This window comes from Schistocerca nitens, chromosome 6, assembly GCF_023898315.1.
Source record: "Schistocerca nitens isolate TAMUIC-IGC-003100 chromosome 6, iqSchNite1.1, whole genome shotgun sequence".
Taxonomy (NCBI): domain Eukaryota; kingdom Metazoa; phylum Arthropoda; class Insecta; order Orthoptera; family Acrididae; genus Schistocerca; species Schistocerca nitens.
In genome coordinates this window covers 519,976,368-519,997,778 of record NC_064619.1, presented here as the reverse complement: position 1 = coordinate 519,997,778, position 21,411 = coordinate 519,976,368, and the positions used below count along the sequence as shown (strand labels likewise).

Below are 21,411 nucleotides of genomic sequence, written 5' to 3'. Positions count from 1 at the left end.
CCAAATACCAGTTTTCAAAGATTTAGCTTTAAAAATGCTAATTAAATACTTTCATAAATCGTTTCATGCCCAATTTCATCCTCCGCCCCTTAGGAGTTGAATTTCCAAAAACAATGAAATGCGTATTTTCTTTTAATTTCTAAAAAGCCAAATACAAAATTTCATAGATTTAGCTTCAGAAATTAAATATGTCCACAAAATCTGAATCCCTATTTCACCCGCCTAGAGTTGAATTTCCAAAAATACTGAAACCGCGATGTCAAATACAAATTTGCATTGATGTAGCTTTCAACATAACTTAATTCTTTTTTTAACAATGATTTATTTTCAAAAAAACTTTCATCCACTATTTCATCCCTTACGGGTTGAGTTTCCAAAAATGCCAAAATTCGTATCTTTTTCATTTCTGACAAAGGAAGCAAATACCAATTTTCATTGTTCTAGCTTCAAAATTGCCTTAAAAACGTACGTTCACAAAGCCTTTCATCCCATATTTCACCCCCTTGGGAATTGAATATCGAAATATCCCTTGTTAAACTACGCTTACACCCTCTGCAAATCTCAAATTTCTATCCTCAGTGGTTTGCGCTGGACGATGATGAGTCAGTGAGTTAAGTTTGTCGGGACATTGCCATTTTACATATAGAAGAAGATAGACGAAAATGACTGTCTTTAAGAAACTAAAATTTTGCTTGTACTTCCAGTCACCTTTCTCGTCAGCACTATAGTTCCTTTAGCCGGCCGTGGTGGCCGAGCGGTTCTAGGCGCTTCAGTCCGGAACCGCGCGACTGCTACGGTCGCAGGTTCGAATCCTGCCTCGAGCATGGATGTGTGTGATGTCCTTAGGTTAGTTAGGTTTAACTAGTTCTAAGTTCTAGGGGACTGATGACCTCAGATGTTAAGTCCCATATTGCTCAGAGCCATTTGAACTTTATAGTTCCTTTCCCCATCTCATCACCAATAAACTTAATGACGTTAACAGCAGCCCGCGCAGGCATTCACCTAGTCAGGTGACCCAATTTGTTCACGGGTCTATGGTTTCATTTGTCCAGTAACACACTCTTAAAACACATTGAGTTGGGTGGGGTTTGAAATAAACAGAAGACACCAGGCGTTTCCTGAAAAGCCGAACAGAACACAGGAAACTTCATCACAGCTTGTTCACGAAACACTTCATGTCAAGTTGTTTATTTAAAGCCCGGCCACACCACAGTATTTTAACAATTTATGACCAAAGTATGTTTTGAGTAAAACTCAAATACGACCGTTTGGCGGGTTACACCACACACTTGAAAATGGCTAAACAGCAGGAAGTGAGCAGTAGTGAAGAATACGAAATAAAAGCGGCCAGTGCAGCAGATGACTGTCACAAAGAAAATTCAGTAACTAACTCGCACAACTTAAGACATCTGTACACACTTCATGATTGGCTCTAAGCTGCAAACTGCCAGCATCCACTTCTGTAATGAAACTTCCTCTCACAGACTGAATGTGTTCTCACAGCGATCAATCAAACGTGCTATCCTTACATTCCTCACAGCTTGACACTGTATATCTAACGTAAGACGGGCACAGATAGCTCACTCAGTTGGTAGAGTGATTCCCCGGGTTGTGGAATAACTAAAACAACATGCGTTACGTAGTGTGTCACAAGGTTCCACAGTTAAGTTCCATGGTTATGCAGCATACCTATTCGTCCCTATACTCAAAGTTCATATGAATAAGGGAGAAGCTAGTTACCTCATAAGAAAAGCGTTACAGTTGATGTATAGACAAGTGCCATCTGTTAAGGCGATCCATACTTGAAACTTTGCATGCGAGCCACACGGCGGCACTCCCACGGGTCTAGAACGAAACCTGCTAGTCACAGAATGCCGAGGCAGTTTCCCTGATGTTACAGCTCTTGTGTTTAACAAAATCATCCGTGACATATATGTGCCTTCCACTTCTATCTGAATTAATGCCAATACGTTTCACCGCCGGTCTCGTGTGCTAACAATGAAGTTCGTGCCCACGTGTTAGCCGTTTACACGTCACTGCTTCAGCCTGTAGTACATCACGAGGTTTGAACTGATCCAACATCGGTTATTTCTTAAGTCATTTCGTTACATTTGGGGTAGGTGAAGTAGAAATAGCCAGAAAGATAGGCGGCGAAATGCAGGTAGAAACATTACGCTAGTTTAGTTTCCTATCGTTATCCATGTTTTTAAAAAAACGTTCATTCTAGTATGGTAGCTTTATGTGAAAAAGAAAAAAGAATTTGGATGCCAACACTACACTTACTATGCTCACAAGGCACTTTCTAATAATTAGGTCACTACAGCTCCAACAAGTACGGGAAGGATTTAATTAAAAACGAATCGTAGTTACGTGTATAGATGTATGACATTATTACATGAGCATAGCTTTATACTTTTCATCACAAGCTGGTCCACAAACATGCAGACGATGAAGCTTGAAGATTGGCAATTACTTATTGGTCAATAATTCCGATGACAACTTGTTTAAAAAGCCGCTTTCATGCGTGATGGCGTGAAGATATTCCGTAACCTCCACCGCTGAAAAAATATACATCCCTTATCGCATCTCCGTCTGAAGAAGTTAGCCGGCCGGAGTGGCCGTGCGGTTCTAGGCGCTACAGTCTGGAACCGAGCAACCGCTACGGTCGCAGGTTCGAATCCTGCCTCGGGCATGGATGTGTGTGATGTACTTAGGTTAGTTGGGTTTAATTAGTTCTAAGTTCTAGGCGACTGATGACCTCAGAAGTTAAGTCGCATAGTGCTCAGAGCCATTTGAACCATTTGAGCCGTTCTGGAGAAGTTAGTGTACTGAGACTAGCAATCGGTTAAAGCGCTCCTGTTTTCTTAAAAAATCATCTTCCTGGAAAACGAGTTATCATTATTACTCTTTTGGCTACAAGTATGGTCATCTTTCAGCATAATGAAGGATCCCAAGGACATTCTGACTGTAAGGTAGCATTTAATCAATAAGTAGGTTCCCTCGCCGTTTAGGTTCTTCAGTAACTAAGGTCTCTGAACGATACTGCATTACCATCTTGTCTGCAGAAATAAATAAAAAGCGAAGTCTGCAGGGCAAAAGTAAATAAAAACGTAAGTTAGTGACCCGAATTATAGGCGTTGTCATATTCGTGTGCACCCAGACGTCCTTAGAAAAGCTACACACAAGCAGAGAGAGAGAGAGAGAGAGATGAAAAGAATTTTTTCAAAGTTTAATTCGCCCTGTAAATTTCAACTTTCTTTTTTTTTTCATCATTTGTGTGACATATCTTCAATGCACCCTCTATAAACTGACGATATGTTCATGTGAAATTTTGAACTTATACTTGTTCAAACTGCGGCACTCTTAAATAGTATCTATGCAAATGCTTAATGGCTCATCGCCATGAATTATAAGCCCACATCGTCAGAGTATGGAACGTCAGAGGACATTATGGCCTGCCTAACTTAATGCCCTAAAGTGTGATCATTTTACCTTCTAGTGATGTTATGTATCTGATTTTGTTTCTCTTTCTCAAATTAGATAAATAAATACCCATTGTGCCAGAAGGCCTGTACACCTCTCAGACTAATCAGTGTACTATAACATGCTGTGAATAGTACAAGTTGGTAATGACGTGTTAGAGACGGCCCGGAACTCGAGAAATGAGATACAATGAAAAGTTCTCCGCGATCGCATACTCAGGACCTGATGGAAAAGAGGTCGTGTAGCGGCGAGGACGACTCTGGGAGTGCCTCATTACCTGAGCAAAAGCAACCACAGGAAAGAAAAGATGTGAGCCGCATCGTACTGTCGTAGCGACTGGGGGCAAAGTCGGTATAACTAGAGTGCAGCCGCCAAGCCTTTCTGTGGCGAGACACCGGCCGGAGAAGCACCCGTCTCCTTGGCGCGCCGCGGGCGCCTTCTGCACGTACAGTGGGATTTTTCTTTGGCTTTGAGTGCACGGCTGCACGGCTGCACTGCGGCAGTGGCGGTACTGAGCGCGCTCGCTCTAGTTTTTCTTTTTTTTTTTTTTTTTTTTTTTTTGCAGAGCAGCGCAGCGCAGTGCATGGTCGCGTGCCCCCGGCTCCACGTGCGCACAATGGATGGCCGGCGGCGGCGTCGCCGAGTGGGTTCTGCCCCTTCTCCCCCCCCCCCCCCACACCCCACCCCGACCCTTTGCTAGCTGCGCTTATTTATTACCTGCCGTGCATGTCTGCCGGCGCCGCGGCTGCTGCAGCTCCTAATGCTTCCTCCTGCCGTGCCACGGGCCACCCACAAGGCTTCCTGGCTTCTGAGGCTCGTCGTCATAGAAGAACGGAAGAGCGAGGGGAGGGGTTGGGACTACGATAGCGGAGCGGGCCGTGCCTGCCACCCCGCGCCGCCGTCAACAAAGGCCACTGCAGCCATCTCGTTATGACGGGTGCAGCCAGGTGGAATGGTGCCGTAGCCGGGGGCGGCCGCGCCACGTGTCGGCCAGACGGCAGACGGTGCAGGGTAATCTGGGCTGCCCGGGCCCCCGTCCACCAGCCACCCACAGCAGGGCGAACACGGTCGATGTACTTACCTGCCACCCGGCCAGCCTCGAGGCCCGCCTGTCTGCCAGCTGCCAGCCACATAGCAACACGATGCGCACGAGAGCAACGATCCGAAACGTCAGCCCGCCACAGTAACATCCTTCATATAGGAAGTGCATATATTCGCATGCTCTCATTCCGGCACGAAACTATTATTCTGGACAGTTCGATTCTGCACAAGTCTGGTCGCAACAGAGGAGGACTGATGCAGAAGCAGCACCTACTCGCGATGTATTGTAGTTAATTTTTTTTAAATTATGAGCCGTCTTTAACTAGGTACAGTTTTTACATTATAAGTAAAAACACAAAACTGCATCTCATAACAGCCTGTTCCATAAACTGCTCTGCAATGTAATTTCCACTAAAATTGAGGCAGCTATGGTAACTAACAACCAACTTATCAATTTCCGTCTCGTAAATATCAGTCACCTGATTGGCTAAACACTCCTGAACAACCGATTTTGACGTCATTGTCTCTGTCGTAGCGCCGACCGTGTAAAGATTTTGTTTAAGTGCATGAAAAAGTGGTAATCACTGGACATTAGATAAGGGCTATATGGAATATTCTACTTGGGCCACATGTTGTCAGTCGCCATGAAGCAACGCAAATCCGTTAACTATCTATCTTATCATGCCTTTCGGTTTTGAGTGCTCGGCGAAGTTTAGTTGATATGTCACAATGCATCTCATAGTTGAATGTGCTACCGTGGAACAAAAATCCACAAGCAACACACCTGCATCGCTCAGAACACAGTAAATATGTCTTTCCGAGCCGGCCGGTGTGGCCGTGCGGTTCTAGGCGCTTCAGTCGGGAACCGCGTGACCGCTAAGGTCGCATGTTCGAATCCTGCCTCGGTCATGGATGTGTGTAATGTCCTTAGGTTAGTTAGGTTTAAGTAGTTCTAAGTTCCAGGGGACTGATGACCTCAGATGTTAAGTCCCACAGTGCTCAGAGCCATTTGAACCATTTGTCTTTCCTAGGTGAAATTGTTTGACTGGACTTCGCTCTTTGCAACTTTCCTTCGTCTCAGCCTGGAAGAGGTGGTTTCGAGCAACGTCTCACTTGGAGCCGCGAGCAGAATCCTCACACTCTTTGTTACACGAGACAAGTTATGCGAAGAAGATTAACTATGTAACGTTTATGGGCGGAATCTGAACTACTGCACTTACAAAACAGTTTTAGTAATGGTCGCCAGCCTAATTTTGTCCTGCGAGATTGGGTTAAACTTGTCACTATTTCAATATCAAAAATAAAATGATGTGTTGCACTCTGCAAGGGGCGATCAAAAAGATTCCATCTGAAGACTTAGCTGCGGCGTATATACAACGTAGGATGACTTCGATTCGGGTATATAAGAGTAGTGGAACAGAGTTCGTACGAGCGCATTTTGTTAGTGCGGGTTGCCTACATCAGGGGAAGGTATGCACTCAGGGGCAAACCTATTGTTCTCCTTTGATTGACAGGTCATTAACATATTGTTCTCCTTTGATTCACAGGTACTTAATCTATCGTTCTGCTAAAAGCATCCTTCATTTTGATTAAAAGGCAATTATCTATTGCTCCCCTGTCCCCTCACCCCCTCCCCCTCAGGCTACCCCCCCCCCCTCGCTGCTGCAGGTGCACTTTCAGGTCTGAGTTATTGGAATTTATGCAAATTAATCCATCAGAATTGTTATTGTAAGAACCTTTGCTGTTCTGAATTGTTGAAATTAGATTCTAAGCATGTGCAATCCGTCAGAATTATTGTAAAAGCTATGCTACTGGGGCTGTGGAATTTAGTTGTAATAGTAAAGAAAGTATCTCCACATTAGTGTTTAGCGTAGATTTATAAAAAGAAAATCCTACCAGTGTTATTGTTGTAGCGTGTAAGTTAAAAATATTTATGCAATGGAATAGCAAAGTCAATTTATACCCAGGATCAGTGTTGGGGCCTCTCGTGTTCCTTATTTATATAAATCACATGCCGTCTCTGTTTCAAATAGGGCAATTAATGACACAAGTTCATGGCTTGTACGAAATAAATTAACGGTAAATCACAGTAAGACTCAGTTTTTACAGTTTCTAACACACAATCCAACAAAACTCAACGTTTTAATTTCACAGAATGGACATATGATTAGTGAAACTGAACAGTTCAAATTTCTTGGTGTTGAGATAGACAGTAAACTGTCGTGGAAAGCCCACGTTCAGGATCTTGTTCAAAGACTTAAGGCTGCCATTTTTACTATTTGAACGGTATCTGAAATAAGTGATCGTTCGACACGAAAAGTAGTCTAGTTTGCTTATTTTCATTCGCTTATGTCGTATGGTATTATATTTTGGGGTAACTCTTCCCATTTTCAAAGGATATTTTTGGCTCAGAAATGGGCAGTTCGGGCAATAAGTTGTGTAATTTCGCGAACCTCCTGTTGACCACTGTTCACTAGTTTGGATATTCCGACATTGCCCTCTCAATATATTCTTTATTGTCGTTTCTTGTTAACAATATCAGATTATCCCAAGAATTAGCAGCTTTCACTCAGTTAATACTAGGCGGAAATCCAATCTGCATTTGGATCACACTTCTTTGACTCTTGTGCAGAAAGGTGTGCAGTATACTGCTGCACCCATTTTAGATAAGCTACCACAAGAATTAAAAAACCTTAGCATTAATCCACGCGTTTTCAAATCGAAACTGAAGAGTTTCCTCTTCGCTCACTCCTATTCTGTCGAGTAGTTCCTTGAAAAATTAAGTTGATTCCTATGTTATATTGTTGATTGCGTTTACCTAAACTTATGGCATGTCTTTTTTGGCTTGATAAACATTTTATTTTATCTCTTATTACTCTTATGTTGTAATTTCATGTACGGACATGTTCCATGATCTTAGATATTTGCTCCTCAATTTGGTCCTACGAAACTAGACGTCGAGGTCAACAGATCTGCCAGTCACAACACCGCACTTAAAGTTCCACGAAAAAAAACTGTAATTTATTTTCTTAAATTAGATCTTACCCAGTCCATCTCTTTCGCTAAACACCATCATCAGCTAACCAATAGCCAATAGCCAGAGGCTACTACACGGTAACAGTCGCCTAGAAAACCAGAAAATAAGTAATGGAATTCCAGGTCGTGGATGGGAGTGCCAATTCTTGTAAGCTTTCGTATTGGTAAAATAACTTCGTTGATAACAAAGGATAAAAAACTACTGACTCCAAAAATGTTAAAAACTTTTAAACACGAAGCCCAACGATTTGCCTCCCTCACCCAGAAGGAATGCTGGCGGATTCCTCGATTTCGCGAGCTCCCATTTACGCCCAAAAATCTTCAAACATTCCAACCAGCCTATAACTAAGGACGAAACCGTAAAGTATCTGTTTTCTTGAACTTTACAACTTTGAGCACCAAGTCTTCGGATATGAAAGGTCGTCACCCACATTGCACTTCATCGGGAGCATGAGACTGACATTATTCAAGCACTCTAACCCATTTTCTTGCCATCCCATCAGTCATAGTGTTTCCTCCGTAAATTACATTAATCTGCCGATGAATTTAAGACAGTTTTCACATCTTTTGCAGACAGCAAACGAATCAATGCGCGCATTTCACACCGGAGGCGACATTTTCAGTTACCCATGGCATTATAAATAACCACAAACAACTATGACGAATGCTTCTGTTTGGTGTACGTGCGTAGCCAACAGGCCCAGACAATGAGTGTGCATCACCTACCGCAGCAGTACTATATTTAAAAACGATACTTCCTTAAGTAAAAAGAACCCTACCTAGCAGCGTGCCAAGAGCAGGGTTCCGAAACCCACAAATGAGATGTCATTTCATGACTCCTAGACCGTCATCACATTCGAATATTGCCTGAGAAGGGGAAAGACATGCTGTGTAAATATGCTAATTTATAGATTGCACTAATAGCTGTAATTTTTAGGACCTAACCATAACAGTAATAGCTGAACCTTCAGTTGCCCACGAACATATTCTCTCCCGAGTCATTATAATTCCTTACTATTACATGCAAGAGCATTTGTCATAACAATTTGCACAGTATTTCAGAAGGGAAAATTTACGTCTCAAAGAATTTCGAGCCGCAAACACTCGTTTCTCAAACATCTGTGCTACACTCCATCAACTTGTACACAGTATTACTCACAAGTACCTGCAGGGTTTCGGAAGGTGACTACTCGAACGCTACAAGACATACAGAAAAGAGACATATCAATAGAAAGTGTGTCAGTACATGTGTGCGGTTCACTGAAGTCGCTGCTGTTGCCGAGAAGGCGCAAAGACAGCAGTCCGCCTTGGAACTCTGTTCACTGGTTTGCCTATCTGCTGGGGCGAGCTAATTTCTTGTGACGATTTAGAGTCGATGATTTGACACGCCTGTCACTTAGTGGTGCGCTCTGCAATTACACCAGGTCGTTTATTCCGAATCGAAACTCGGAGAGATTCAATGTTAGGTATCCTTTCCTGTATGGTTTACGCGCAGTAGTCATTTGAAACCCTGGAAGTACTTGTGAAAAACCCTGTATTGAGGGCAAATGATGTACATTTTAAAGTTCACATTTTTCACGTTGGTAAATGTGCATCCTTCGACGTGTAAGTCATGAAATTAACAGTGACGTAATTTTTTTTAGAACATGCTTCAAAAAATCGAGACATAAATCACAAATGGCTGCTCGTTTTGATTCAACCATTCTCTGGTCCTAACAAGATAGTATAAGACTTGACAAATATTTTATTTGGTTTTGCTGTCGTATCAACGGCATCTGCTCCGGCGTAGTTACTCATATCATATCAGCTGAATAGCAGATGTTCAAGATCCCCGACTAGGTCTCTCTGTCCTAATTTAGATTTTTAGTGTAATGTCGCTGTGAAGTATTTCTGTTCATCATGCAGGCTTAACAAAATGTTGCAGGGAAGGTCGTTATGCAGTTTATCAGTTACAAGTACTACATTCGTCTTGTGTGTCTTTTCTTATAGTAACAGTCTTCCACACAAACACACACACACACACACACACACACACACACACACACACACACACAGACAAACACAAAAAGAGTATCAGATCGGCATCTGTAAACATGAATGTTGAAAACTGTCAATAAACTACACAGATCTGCCATGCTTTCCACACGAACGCACTGTGCAAATCCATGTCTTAGTCAAATGTTCTACCCGCAGACTAACGAAGAGAAGAACACAGGTATATCCAACAGTTCGGGAATGAATTTCCGAAGGTTGTTGCAACATTATCAAGTCGGCAGTGCTAAACGGTCATTACTCGCTTACTTACATTATACATAATAATCTAGCTGAGAGTTATATCTTTCAAATATCGACGATCTTATGTTTTAACTGTAGTTCTTCAGCTACGAGGGTCACTCCAAAAGAAATGCACACTATTTTTTTAAATTTATCTTTTTTTTCTACATGTTTGAAAGTTTTACAGTGTGTTGATACATCTTTTAGGAACAATATTTTCATTTCTCCACATAATTTCCATCCCTCTCAACTGCCTTACGCCATCTTGGAACCAGCGCCTGTATACCCGCACGGTAGAATTCTGGACCAACCTGTAGGAGCCACCGTTTGAAGGCGTGCACAAGGGAGTCATCATCTTCAAACTTTGTTCCACGAAGAGAGTCTTTCAGTTTCCCAAAGAGGTGATAGTCACATGGAGCCAGGTCAGGACTGTAACGCGGGTGTTTCAGTGTAGTCCATCCGAGTTTTATGATCGTTTCCATGGTTTTTTGACTGACATGTGGCCGTGCATTGTCGTGCAACAGCAAAACTGTGGTGTCACCGCTAGACACCACACTTGCTAGGTGGTAACTTAAATCGGCCGCGGTCCTGTAGTACATGTCGGACCCGCGTGTCGCCACTATGTAATCGCAAACGTAGCGCCACCACAGGGCAGGTCACAAGACACGGACTTGACCTCGCCCCAGTTGTACGGACGACATAGCTTGCGACAAGACGTATCACGTCTTCCTCTCATTTGCCGAGAGACAGATTAAATAGCCTTCAGCTAGTCCATCGCTTCTATCTAGCAAGGCGCCATGTGTATCAGTGCTAATTGCTTACTACTACTCACGAGATGTATTTCAACAAGAAGAACATCATTAAAAGTTAAGTAATCTACCCAATACGTTCTTTTCTTTATAGTTTTTCATCCAGTCTCCTGTTTCAGAATTTACGCCCGTCTGCGTTAGTTTCGCGTGCACCTAGCCACTCATTGTGTCGAGACCTTAGGGAATCGACACAACAATATTTTGGCGACGAGGATGGGATGCCGCGCCCACGTTGCAGTCTTTGTGTTATATTTGCTCTAATTTGCTTGTGTCATGGCTTCGCCGCATTCTCCAGATGTACTGTCCGAATTTTTTCGCTTGCAGAATCAGCAGACGCAGGCGTTATTGGAAGCCCTTGGACAGCTCGTCCAGGGTCAACGTGCGCTGCAAACCGATGCGGCGGCAGCCGCTTCTTCGCTACCGCAGCCACACAACGCTGTCGCACCGCCATTTAGGCCCTTTGAGGCCCATAACGAGAGCTGGACTGAGTGGGCCGATCAGTTCCGGTTCCACCTCACTGCTTATGGAATTCAAGGTAACGAGCGGCAGCCGTTTTTGCTTTCTTGTGTCGGTGTGTCTACCTACCGTGTGATAGTGAAATTGTTTCCCCGACGCGACGTAGCAACTCTGACCTACGAAGAAATTTTGTCGGCTTTAGATGCCTATTTCAAAGAAACAGTTAATGTTGTTGCAAAACGGTATACGTTTTTTCGTACAAAACGTACGGCCGGTCAGACTAACAGGGAGTGGGTAGCAACTTTGCAAGGCCTTACTAGAGACTGCGCGTTTGCCTGTGAATGTGGCCTCCCATATTCAGATACTATGGTGCGTGATGCAATTGCACAGAACGTTTCTGATGTTCGCATAAGGGAACAGATTTTGAAGCTAGTTAATCCCTCCCTGCAACAAGTGATAGACATTTTGGACAGGCAAGACACACTTGACTTTGCTCAGGAATCATTTGAAACTTCGCCAGCAGTGTGTCACATTAATCGGCCCGCCCGGCCCGCTGCACGGGACGCTACGCGGCCCTCGCGCCCGACTTCGCAGCGGCCGCCTAGCTTGCAACCACGTGCGCCGCGTAAGCAAGCACATGCAGTGAAATCTTGCCCGCGGTGTGCAATTAGACATTCGCGTGAAAATTGCCCGTCACGCCAAGCTATTTGCTTTTACTGTCAAAAGAAAGGACATGTACAAAGTGTTTGCCAGAAAAAGTTAAGATCAGACAATCACACAAATTTCAGGCCCTTTGCTTCGCGCCGGAATCGAACCCAGGACAATCGGGCTCGTGGACCTTCGCCCATGGACATTCATGTAGTTCATGCCCACCCGTCCAGTGACACTTTAGCTACCAGTGACTGTGTTCGTCCCACCCACAGTGTGCGTCGACGTCGCCGGAAATCCCGTAAAGTTGCAAGTGCTTCTGGACCTGTGTCAGTTCAAATTGCACGAGACAGTCGCTCTTGTCGTCAACAAGACAATAAACTTTTTGTGGACTTAGACTTTGCAGGAAAAGTGATACCATTCCAGCTCGATACCGGAGCTGCAGTTTCATTGCTCAATCACGACACGTACAAACAACTGGGCGCCCCGCCATTGCGTGCCGCAAATGTTACGTTAACTAGTTACTCAGGACAGCATATACCTGTGTTAGGACAGTGCAGCCTTATTGCAACATACAAGGGACGGACAAAACTTGTGTCATTTTATGTTCTTCGTTCCTCTAGTGCAGTGAACTTGTTTGGTTTAGATTTGTTTCCATTGTTTAATATGTCTATTGTAAATCAGGTCCTTTCAGTGAATCAGACTGTGCCTTCCGCCAGTGTTTCTAGTCTTTGTGAAGAATTTGCAGACATTTTTGCACCGGGCCTTGGTTGCGCTACGAACTATGAAGCGCATTTGGAACTGAAAGACAACGCGCAACCGAAATTTTTCAGAGCGCGCAATGTTCCCCACGCATTGCGTGATGAGGTCGCAAGAACATTAGCCGAATTAGAATCTCAAGGTGTCATTGAACGTGTGCAGGCTTCTCTCTGGGCCTCACCCTTTAGTCATTTTGCCAAAACCTTCCGGAAAACTGAGACTTTGTGTGGACTTCAAGGCAACTGTGAATCCGCAACTTGTGACTGCTACTTTTCCTTTGCCCCGCCCGGAAGATCTTTTTGACAAACTGTGCCCGGGAAAATATTTTTCAAAATTGGACCTAGCAGATGCGTACTTGCAGATACCTGTGGACGAAGACTCCCAGCGCGTCTTGGTGGTAAACACGCATCTTGGCTTGTATCGCTTCAAAAGACTGCCTTTCGGGTGTGCATCCGCCCCTGCTTTATTTCAGCAATATTTACAAACTATTTGTGCGTCGGTCCCTACTGCTGCGAACTATCTGGACGATATTGTGATCTCAGGACAGACAGAAGCCGAACATTTGCAGAATCTCCGGACATTATTTCAGGTATTGCGTCAGAATGGTCTTCGCTTGAGGAAGGACAAATGTGTGTTTTTTGCTCGTGACTTACCGTACCTGGGCCATGTCCTTAACGCCCAAGGTATACATCCGAGTCCAGAGCACCTTCGTGCCATTCAGGACTTGCCGTCACCGCAGAACTTAACACAGCTACAGAGTGTGCTGGGTAAGGTAAATTATTATTCAAAGTTTGTGCGCAATGCTTCTTCCATTTCAGCTCCGCTTCATCGCTTACGCCGTAAAGGTGTTCCGTTCGTCTGGACGACGGAATGCGAACGCGCCTTTCGCCAGTTGAAATCGGCGTTACTTTCCCATACTTGCCTTACGCCATTCGATCCCCGAAAACCCCTTTTGTTGATGGTCGATGCATCGGATTTCGGGATCGGTGCTGTGCTTGCGCACAAGGATGGCTCGCATGATCGCCCTATTGCCTTTGCGTCCAAATTGCTCTCATCTGCGCAAAGAAATTATTCACAAATAGAGAAGGAAGCTTTGGCTCTTGTGTTTGGTGTAACAAAGTTTCACGATTTCTTGTATGGTCGTCACTTTACCATCATCACGGACCACAAGCCTTTGACATCGCTTTTTCATCCGAACAAGCCTGTACCTCCACGTACAGCGCAGAAATTCATTCGCTGGTCACTTTTTCTCTCGCAGTACCGCTACGATATCTTGTATCGGTCCACTGCTAAGCACGGCAACGCTGATGCGTTGTCCCGTTTGCCTGTTGCTGAGGATAAAGCATTCGATTCTTCCGAACTTGCTTGCATGTTCATTGATTCGGAAGCCGATGACGTGGTCGCATCGTTTCCGATTGATTTTCGTCGTGTAGCTACAGCCACAGCTGCTGACCCTGTCCTTGCTCCCGTTTTGCGTTTTGTTGCTACGCAATGGCCCTTGTCAAAGTCACGGATCGAGGATCCTTTGGTTCGCCGTTTTTTTGCTCACAAGGAGAGACTTTTTGTCCGACGTGGTGTTTTGTTGTTGCGTTCCGATAATGATCAATCCCGAGTCGTGGTCCCACGTTCGTTACAGTCCTCTGTCTTACGGCTTCTTCACCGAGGACATTGGGGTATAGTGCGAACGAAACAACTTGCTCGACAGCACTGTACTTGGTTCGGAATCGATGCTGCGATTACGAATATGTGCTCCTCTTGCGTGGCGTGTGCCGAACAACAATCCGCACCGCCGCGGAAATTCTTTGCATGGCCGAAAGCCACTTCCCCTTGGCAACGTTTGCACATCGATTTTGCTGGTCCGTTCTGGAATGCTCGATGGTTGGTTGTGGTCGATGCTTTCAGTAATTTTCCTTTTGTTGTCCGGATGTCTTCCACGACGTCTTCTGCCACAATCCAAGCCTTGTCTGCTATCTTTTGCATTGAAGGTCTTCCGCAGACTATTGTTTCCGACAATGGCCCACAATTCATGTCCGCAGAATTTCAGTCGTTCTGCAAGGCCAATGGTATTCAACATCTGACATCCGCGCCGTTTTCGCCTCAGTCAAACGGTGCCGCTGAACGATTGGTCCGGACTTTCAAGTCGCAGATGTTGAAGTTGAAAGAGTCGCATTCTCGGGAGGACGCTTTGTTGCTCTTTTTGTCCTCATATCGCTCTCAGCCCCGCGATGGTCGCTCGCCGGCTGAATTGCTCCATGGTCGTCCTCATCGAACTCTGATGTCTTTGCTGCATCCGCCACATCAGGTTCCTGTGCAGCGGCCGACACCTGCTTTTGCTCCTGGCGACGTTGTCTATTATCGCAACTATCGCGGTTCACAGCGTTGGCTCGCAGGGCGCATTATTCGCTGCCTCGGCCGCGCGATGTATTTGGTTTTGGGGGCCTCTGGTGAGGTGCGTCGGCATCTCAATCAGCTGCGCCTCTGTCGTCGCCTGGGTTCTGCCGCTCCCCGTCTGCTTTCAGCGACGGCGCCGTCAGGTCAGCGCCTTGGGGACCCATCTACTGGCTCGCCTCATCCCCAGGTGTTACCGACGATGCCTTCCATTTTGCCTCATGGCGTCGCGCCGCCGCAGCCGCCGCCGGCGCCGCCAGCAGCGGACGCTTCGCTGCAGCCGCCTCGCGCCTCCCTGGGTCACGTGCCGCCGCTCGCTTCCCGTGACCAGCCGTCCTCCGCAATGGACCTCTTGCCCGCTCCGGACCAGATGTCGTCTTCGCCCGTCGGGTGCTCCGACCACATGGAGGTCGACCCTTCTGTCTCATTACGTGCGCATACACCTCATGTTGACGTGCACCCTGGACTAGGTTTGCAGGCGTTTCCTCGCTCCCCTCGGACCGAATGGCCGGGTGCGGGTGGCACAGCCTCGCCTGTTGTTAGGCTCCCCACCTCATCGCATACGTCAACATGGGGTCCTCCCCACGGCGGGCGGAAGCCTTATCTCACGACCGTTCGCCGATTTGCGGGGGAGGAATGTGGTGTCACCGCTAGACACCACACTTGCTAGGTGGTAACTTAAATCGGCCGCGGTCCTGTAGTACATGTCGGACCCGCGTGTCGCCACTATGTAATCGCAAACGTAGCGCCACCACAGGGCAGGTCACAAGACACGGACTTGACCTCGCCCCAGTTGTACGGACGACATAGCTTGCGACAAGACGTATCACGTCTTCCTCTCATTTGCCGAGAGACAGATTAAATAGCCTTCAGCTAGTCCATCGCTTCTATCTAGCAAGGCGCCATGTGTATCAGTGCTAATTGCTTACTACTACTCACGAGATGTATTTCAACAAGAAGAACATCATTAAAAGTTAAGTAATCTACCCAATACGTTCTTTTCTTTATAGTTTTTCATCCAGTCTCCTGTTTCAGAATTTACGCCCGTCTGCGTTAGTTTCGCGTGCACCTAGCCACTCATTGTGTCGAGACCTTAGGGAATCGACACAACAAAAACATCCTGCTTTTGCCGATGTGGTCGAACACGACTCAGTCGAGCTTGAAGTTTCTTCAGTGTCGTCATATATGCATCAGCATGTATGGTGGTTCCACTTGGCATGATGTCCACAACAAGAGTCCTTCGGAATCGAAAAACACCGTAGCCATAACTTTTCCAGCAGAAGGTGTGGTTTTTAATTTTGTTTTCTTGGGTGAATTTGTATGATGCCACTACACTGATTGCCTCTTCGTCTCTGGTGAAAAATGATGGAGCCATGTTTCATCACCTGTCACAATTCTTCCAAGAAATTCATTCCACCATTCTCGTACTGTTCTAAAAGTTCGCTGCATACCGTTTTTCTTGTTTCTTTGTGAGCCACTGTCAACATTCTGGGAACCCACCTGGCACAAACCTTTTTTAACGTCAACACTTTCAGTATTTTGCAAACACTTCCTTCCCTTATTCCAACGTGGCGTGACAATTCGTTCACTGTGATGTCAGCAGTCACCAATTAATTAACTCTTTGCACATTGTCTGGAGTGTGTGCAGTACGAGGCCTGCCGATGCGAGGACAATCCTCAATATTGCCGTGTCCGCTTTCATCACGTAACCTGCTTGCCCACCGACTAACTGTACTGCGATCGACAGCAGCATCTTCATACACCTTTTTCAACCTCTTGTGGATGTTTCCCACTGTCTCGTTTTCACAGCACAGGAATTCTATGACAGCACGTTGCTTCTGACGAACGTCACGTCAAGTGTAGCAGCCATCTTGAAGGCATGCTGTGACGGCGGCACTCACGGGAATAGGTGGAACTAAGTTTGAAAACAAGCGGGAAGGATGTATCTACACACTGTAAAACTTTCACGCATGCAGAATGAAAACTGTATTTTTACAAAAATAGTGTACATTTCTTTTGGAGTGACCCTCGTAGAACTGTAGACTGACTCCTCCTGATTCCTCCACCTTTCTTATCTCTATTCGGTTGCGAAATTCTGTAACTTCCTTCTAGTGCAGCCTCTTTCCCAAGTTTCTGCTCCATATCTAGAGCGTACCACAGACTACTACTGTCCACAGAGGTAAGTTAAGAGTCGGAATGAGTAAACTGTTGACAGTGTTCCACAGCATTCATATGGACATAATCGTGGTTTTAGCGAACTTCTGCGCGGTATTAGCCGAGAGGTCTCCGGCGCTGCAGTCCACGGACTGTGCGGCTGGTCCCGGCGGAGGTTCGGGTCCTCCCTCGGGCATGGGTTTGTGTGTTTGTCCTTAGGATAATTTAGATTAAGTAGTGTGTAAGCTTAGGGACTGATGACCTTAGCAGATAAGTCCCATAAGATTTCACACACATCTGATCATCATCTTAGCGAACTTCTCTGGCTTCCTTTTGTATTACAGATGAGCGCGCTGACGTTTTTGCTATTAATGCTGGGTGCCGCCGCCTTGAGCGAAGGAAGAAGATTTGTGTTCGAGAACAGACGCGGAGAGACTGTGTGGGTGGGCGCCCTTGGGAACGCTGGAAAGGGAACTCCCAAAAGAGGCGGTTGGGAGATGCGCCCTGGTTCTTCGGTAAGTAGCCAGTCTTATCACAAATGGTTGTCATTTTTCTGCTATATAAGCTTGCTATATGAAATACCCCTGAATCCACAGGGATACCTAAACGTGGTCTTCTATTTTCCATTGTAATAGAGAAATATGTCATCATAACATTCTTTTTCATCACTTAAACATTGCCACATAAAAAGCAGTAATTAATATGTATTACATTCCCCAATAGCAAAAGATGCCCAAAAGCCTTTATTTCACGCAGTCTAATAACTTTATCATTATGTTTAATACATTTAGTTATTTGAGAATAAACTGCCAAAAATGTCTTGATATTTGAAGAACGAATATTTGATATATGTGGTAGGGGACCCTGGCATAAAACGTGCAGTTTTGAAGGTTTAACAAGAATTGCGGTCACATTAAGAAATGAAAGATACAGTTTCCGTTCTCATCGAGGGGTGTATCAACAGGTCACCATCAACGTGGACGATTCATGGGCAGGCCGTTTCTGGGGTCGCACTGGCTGCTCATTCGACGGCTCCGGACGTGGCAGATGCCGGACTGGAGACTGCGGCAACAGGCTGCACTGTAACGGCGCCGGCGGCCAGCCTCCTGCGACGCTCGCAGAAGTCACCCTGAGCGGGTGGGGCGGTCAGGACTACTACGACATCAGTCTCGTTGATGGCTTCAATATCCCCGTCACGGTGAGTGCAGCAATTTTCCCACGTTAAATTTACGTGTCCTTCCTGGGCGCTAGTCTCGAGGTAGAAAACTACTGTAGTGTTATGACAAAGAGGCAACTACACACCGCGTGTCGATATTTACGAGACCAGCATAAAAATAATCTCTTCAGGAAAATATGTAATTATAAGAGAGGTGTTCATGAAGTTTTAACTATTATCTCGAAAAACTCCAGATGCGTCCATGAAACATGACGATGCTCTTAGTCCTTCTCTACACATCTACTCGTCAATGTGACACATTTTTCCCAACGATGGATGACGTGTTGGAGACTTTGATTGGAAAAGTCTCTCTTTTGGCTATTCAGGAAGGGTTCCACCTCCGAAACAACTTCGTCGTCATCCTAGAAGTGCCTGCCACGGGATGGTTGCTTCACCAGAGGAAAGAAGAAGAAATAACTGGATGTCATGTCGAGCTATTACGGGGGTGAGGCAAACACTGATATTTTGAGGAAGCACCAAGAGTGAGAGTGTCCTGCACAGAATCTGCTCGGGCGTTATCGTGGTGCATATCCGCACCTCTTGGGCAGCTTCCCACAAACTTTCATCCTCACAGCTTCCTGTACCCTTGTCAGGTAATTTTGTCCTGTGATGGTTCGGCAGTTGCGACCATAATCTTTAGCACTACACCATGGGTATCAGCTTGCCTAATGATGGCTGGATTTTGGCCTTTTCGCCGGCGAACCCATATGTTGCCACTGCTTGCTTTGCTTCTTTGTCTCGGAGTCGTACCGCTCGACCATGGTAACTAGACGGCTAAGGAATTCATATTCACTGACCTGACACGGTTGTAACATTTCCTCTGCTGCTCGGTTCAGCGGGTGAGAAGGCGCGGAACCTAGTGGGCTGCGACCTTAGTCCGATTCAAAAATTTCGTCCGAGATGATGAAAACTGACTCATGACTGATTTTCACTTTATCCACTGTCGCTTCGATTGTGACTCGCCGGCTTCGAAAACAAGGGCCCCGTTTGTATAATTGTTACCAGTGCTTCTGAGAAAGATGGTCTGTCACTTCGTTCGCCGCTATTCAGTTACTGATCGCAATGGAAGCGTCTGCGCCACCTAAACCATTGTGTCATATAACGATGGTGCAATGTTACCGTAAGTTTCCATCAGCTCAACATGGATTGTTGCAGCCTTGTTCCCCTTCGGATTCAGAAAACAAATCACAGAACGAGACCCTACTTAATTTAATGGGCTGCGCCGTACTAAACTGGCTGCTCTAGGTGCGCGCTACGGTACTGTGCGCAGGGATTTCAATGTGTACGAGGACTCAGATTTGTACCTGCAAGCAAACAAAAAAGTTAATTACGCAACTATTTGTTTTGAGGTGATAAGCAAAACTTCACGACCACCCTTCTTATTTCTAACCTTTTTTGTGAACAGGGATAATTAATAAAATAAAACTAGCATTTGAAGTAGTAAAGGGTACAGCGATCAGTCGGAATGGTGTTTACTGCATATATAGATTTCGGTCACTGTGTGGCCATTTTCAGTGCAGTAAATGTAAGTTAAAACATTAGAAACACTTGTATATGCAGGTAGTACCAACCGGACTATTCATTTCAGAGGGCCGGATAGGGTGGCCGAGAGGTTCTAGGCGCTACAGTCTGGAACCGCGCGACCGCTACAGTCGCAGGTTCGAATCCTGCCTCGGGCATGGATACGTGTGATGTCCTTAGGTTAGTTAGGTTTAAGTAGTCCTAAGTTATAGGGGACTGGTGGCCTCACAAGCTAAGTCCCATTGTGCTCAGAGCTATTTGAACCATTTCAGAGGCTGGGCCGCTCTGACTTCGATACCACACTGGAAGCAAATTCTATAATGCACAGAGGTATATTAAAGTCATGGGGGCACCGCAAAGAGGCGCAATCACTACAGGGCTCTATCCTGAGAAGTATATTTAGTCAACAGTGCAGATGTTGTTGACTGAGTCGTTAGTTAATGTTTCTGGATCCAACTAGGACTGATAAATTCAGTTTCTCAACAGTGGTACGTATCAATGCCTGTTAACCTGTGACGGAAAATCAACATTTCTGTTGGAATATACATTAGGGACAGCCCCACAACTGTCCTTTTAATGTTCCCTAGAACACTGTGAGAAAAAACACCTCTTCCGAAGACGAGGATTAGGCCTGCCGGAGTGGACGAGCGGTTCTAGGCGCTACAGTCTGGAACCGCGCGACCGCTACGGTCGCAGGTTCGAATCCTGCCTCGGGCATGGATGTGTGTGATGTTAGGTTTAAGTAGTTCTAAGTCATAGGGGACTGATGACCTCAGCAGTTAAGTCCCATAGAGCTCAGAGCCATTTGGACCATTTTTGAACCCCTAGGATGAAATTTTCATCGCATTCTAAATCTCTAAAATTTGTTGAGAGAAGAAACGGTGTTTGTTGAGAGAAGAAACAGAGTTATTCGTATTTTCAGTTAAAGAGGCGCGCTTTTGTGTAGTCATATCTATGGCAGAGCACCCGGACTGAGACACGCAACCTCAGCCGCCGTTCCGCGTGTTCCAGATGGAGCCCATCGACAGGCGAGGCGGCGGCGACCACTACCGCTGCAACCCCGCATCCTGCCGCGCCGACATAAACGCGCAGTGCCCGCCCGAGCTCCGCTCCGACGGCGGCTGCAAGAGCGCGTGCCTCGCCTTCAACACGGACCAGTACTGCTGCCGCGGCAGCTTCGGCACGCCACAAACTTGCAGGGCCTCTTCGTGGCCGAGGAACTACCCCGCCTTCTTCAAGAACCTGTGTCCCGACGCCTACAGCTACGCCTACGACGACCGACGGAGCACCTTCACTTGCGAAAAAACAGCCTACAGGATCATCTTTAGTTGAGCCACTGTTAGGAACACATGATTCACTTTCCTTCAACAACCCAGGCTTTTAACAATCTGTTGCAATACTTTTGTGTAATAAGTGAATAAACAAATAAAGTAACTTATTACTGCTCGATGAACAAACACATTCAATTTACGATGGATTTTACGACTCGATTACATGAATGAACTCTTGATTAAAACACAAATTTCATTTCACTCTAGACGATAACAATAAACGAAACCTTTGAAGCAACAGTCCAACATAAATGACGACTGATTTTCATATTGTACAGGCTGTATACTGAATGAG

The 21,411-nt window shown here is 45.7% G+C and overlaps 2 protein-coding genes across 3 annotated transcripts in view; one reads left to right on the top strand and one right to left on the bottom strand.

The window, feature by feature from the left end:
• LOC126263009 (uncharacterized) overlaps positions 1–21,242 on the top strand; it is a 29,474-nt gene extending 8,232 nt beyond the window's left edge. Inside the window, exons 2-4 of the mRNA XM_049959973.1 lie at positions 17,393–17,563; positions 18,013–18,246; positions 20,797–21,242. Of these exons, the coding sequence (XP_049815930.1) occupies positions 17,393–17,563; positions 18,013–18,246; positions 20,797–21,117 (726 nt within the window). The 3' untranslated portion in view covers positions 21,118–21,242. The remainder of the gene's footprint in view (positions 1–17,392; positions 17,564–18,012; positions 18,247–20,796) is intronic.
• LOC126263007 (angiogenic factor with G patch and FHA domains 1) overlaps positions 1–21,411 on the bottom strand; it is a 291,119-nt gene that overhangs the window by 5,901 nt on the left and 263,807 nt on the right. The gene's annotated exons all lie outside the window — the stretch shown is intronic.